At 52.2% G+C, this 2,960-nt stretch overlaps 3 protein-coding genes across 3 annotated transcripts in view; 1 reads left to right on the top strand and 2 right to left on the bottom strand.

Moving 5' to 3' along the window:
* Nucleotides 1-1,434, bottom strand: part of LOC113203753 (pH-sensitive chloride channel 2) — an 11,602-nt gene extending 10,168 nt beyond the window's left edge. The window contains exon 1 of the mRNA XM_026418596.2: nucleotides 805-1,434. Within this exon, the coding sequence (XP_026274381.1) occupies nucleotides 805-923 (119 nt within the window). The 5' untranslated portion in view covers nucleotides 924-1,434. The remainder of the gene's footprint in view (nucleotides 1-804) is intronic.
* A 353-nt stretch (nucleotides 1,435-1,787) lies between these two features.
* The window catches only part of LOC113203729 (dolichyl-diphosphooligosaccharide--protein glycosyltransferase subunit STT3B), a gene marked incomplete in the record, with an annotated part of 15,062 nt that continues 13,889 nt past the window's right edge, over nucleotides 1,788-2,960 (bottom strand). Inside the window, 1 exon segment of the mRNA XM_052272036.1 lies at nucleotides 1,788-2,954.
* The window catches only part of LOC113203725 (protein transport protein Sec31A), a 7,339-nt gene continuing 6,962 nt past the window's right edge, over nucleotides 2,584-2,960 (top strand). The window contains exon 1 of the mRNA XM_052272025.1: nucleotides 2,584-2,589. Coding sequence (XP_052127985.1) covers nucleotides 2,584-2,589 — 6 coding nt within the window. The remainder of the gene's footprint in view (nucleotides 2,590-2,960) is intronic.

Genomic DNA, 2,960 nt, shown 5'->3' with positions numbered 1-2,960 from the left:
CCCCGCCTGCCCCACACCGCCCCGCACACACCACACGCCACTCTGCCACTCTGACACTTTCTTCCACGGTCACTGCGCCCCGCGCCGCCGCCGCGCATCTCGCGCGCCCGTTCTGTTGACGCGCTCTTGACGGTACTCTTCGCGGGACTCTGCGGGCCAAGTCACTCACACGGGCAGCAATGACACTCCGATGCGCAGAGCACTGAGTGCCCCCTGGCGACGGACAAGTGCTTTGTCTCGGAAGTGCTCCAACTGATTAAATCGTATCTTGGCCATAGTTGTGTTTAAGCAGGCGATGATGTACCTTAATACACACTACACTACAAAGTAGAAACGCTTAAATAAACCTAAGCAGGAGTCAGCTAGCTTTGCTAACTGCTAACTGTCTCGTTTGATAATATTCCACGTAAGTCGACGTGTTGCGGCATGGAACTTCCCTCGTCCCTGCCGGGGCGGTGAGGCGCTGCGGTCCCTGGGCCCCGCTCCCACCGGCACCCCCAACCTACTGCACGCGCCCGGACGCCATGTCGGCGCCCTTTTGCATAGTGATCGCAAGTTGAAGGGCCCCGACGCGACGGGACCATATTAATGCCGGCCGCGCTGTATGCCGCCGCACGGGGAAGACCTCCAGGAGCCAGAGAGCGCTCCGCGACGTTGGAGAACAGAACGGTCGCGGGCGCGGCGCCGGGTGGCCCGCAGGCACGCGTGATTAGGCGGCGACTTTTACTGCCGCAGAGGATGGCGACATGAGTTACGGGAAACGGGGCGGCGGCGCTTGTCCGGCCCGACCGGCGTTTTACTCACGTGTCGCCGGGCTGCTGCAGCTGGTGCTCGAGGCCCTGCTTCTTGGCGTCGTCGGCGGCGTAGCACGCGGAGGGGGCCAGGACGGCCAGGAGGGCCAGGACGGCGCCTAGGACGAGCATGGTGCGCGCGAGGGACGACGGCGGAGGCGTCGGCGGCGGAGGAGGAGCGGTGCTTCGCGCGGTGCTGCGCTTAGCTGCGCCTGGCAGCGCGCCCGGAGAATGAGTGGCCGGCCGGGCGATTGGGCGGCCGACTTGAAGCCACCTGCGGCAAATCGCGAGACGGCGCGGGGCGTGCGTGGCGTGGCGCGGCGCGGGGCGGCGTGCGGCGGCAGGGCCCGGCCCGAGTCCTTATCGTGTACGCACGACACGGCGCGCCCTTTGGCGCCCAGCCCAAACAGTGCGCGGCGCGGAAGGCGGCAGGGAGTCGCGCGCGGGGGCGGGGATTAAGGGATCGAAATGGCTAATCCCGCGCCGCCCGATCCGTTTTTATTTTTTACAACCTCAGTGGAGAAGTACCCAACAGGGGCGTTGTTATCGGGGTCGCGGCTGTGTATTTTTGTCTCGGTTCTCGGGACGCTACTGGGGGGATCCCGCGGGTGCACTCCGCTCCGAGCTCTGGGGACCGGCCGACTGACTGACGCGTGGGACCTCATACCTCATGGCCCCCCGGGCCCCGGGCCCATGGACGCCAGACGGGGGCAACAAGCCACACAGCTCGCTCCTCGCTCGTACCTACTCGTACCCCGGGCCCCGGGACCCCCCGGGCCGGTGTCGAAGGAAAGGGTACCTTCGGCGCTGCGCCGAGCCCGCCCGTCCCGACTGGTCCCAAAGAACAAAGTCGATGTATAAACATCCTAAATGTCCGCTTTTCGCGTGGGTGAAAAAGGAAAATAAATTTGATATATATTTTTTTTTAACAAGACAATCCAATATATTTTCACAGTCTAACGTATTTAAAAATACAACGTGTTCCAAGCTGATAGCTTTCTTTCTTTTTCTTTTTTTTTTTTTTTGTTCAAAGTAATGCCAAAGTAACTACTGGATGTTGCAGAGCACATGCCGGTGTGAGCGGATTTGCCTACTGACTCTGCCCGTAAGGCGCCATGGCCGCTGTGAGTAGGTAAAGCCACCCGCACCTGCGCGTGCACCGAAACACCACTGTCAAGATAAATACACACAAAACCTCCTGACAAGCATTCTTTTCGAAAAAATGTCTCCTGAACTGAAATGAAAGCACATTTTTACTAAACTCAACTGACCATCACAATTTGCTAAAATTCAATATTTGTACTAACATTACCTCAAGACTTAAGGTCGGCATGAAAACTGAACATTGACTTAAGGAAGAAAATTAATAGATTCAGTACTAGCTTTATAAAGTATCCCTGGATACCAGCTACCATGGAACAGTTTTCCCAGCACAGCCTTAAAATGGTGGTGTTTAAGGAGCCACTTACTGCATTTAACACTCAAAAGTCAGAGCAGTTAAACACTACTTTTTGAAAATTATTCCGTATTCAATAACACACTAGACAAATGACTGAAGAATGAAGGACATCTTCAAACCTATGCATTATTGAAGGACAGGACTAAGACTACATTCAAATGGTATATCTACCAACCAAATAATGTAGATGTGCCATGTTGGCTAACAACATTAGTTCACATTTAAATGCAACAAGGTAACTAAAATTGGGTTTTTATTTAACGGAGAGTGCAATTTATCATCCGATTAGTTACACACGTGCAAACAAACAATGTTTCAAAGACAGATACCAGCATGGATGTAACACAGCATACTCCTTAAATACTTAATGGAGACTTTGCTTAACAACTAAGACAGGTGACTCTTAGAAATCCACAAACATTACTCTTACAATACTGACCATGAATTACGACAGACTCCATATCAGAAACAGGGTATAAAAACAAATTCCAAACAAAAAGTAGCATTATAAAATAACAAGCAAATACATACGAACAAACTTTGAACCTTTTTAATTAAGGCTAACAAATTTTACACATTTTTCAGAATTCAATAGTGGGTCAATTTCAAAGAACCAAAATTTGCAAAATAAATAGTACAGGCAAAAGCAAATAAGATGGAACACATTTCTATCTCCTTGAAACCCATTTGTTTTTTAATTATTACTATTA

This window comes from Frankliniella occidentalis, unplaced genomic scaffold, assembly GCF_000697945.3.
Source record: "Frankliniella occidentalis isolate FOCC.00 unplaced genomic scaffold, Focc_3.1 Scaffold184, whole genome shotgun sequence".
Taxonomy (NCBI): domain Eukaryota; kingdom Metazoa; phylum Arthropoda; class Insecta; order Thysanoptera; family Thripidae; genus Frankliniella; species Frankliniella occidentalis.
The sequence above is the reverse complement of the archived record's forward strand: the minus strand, read 5'-3'. Positions and strand labels throughout refer to the sequence as shown.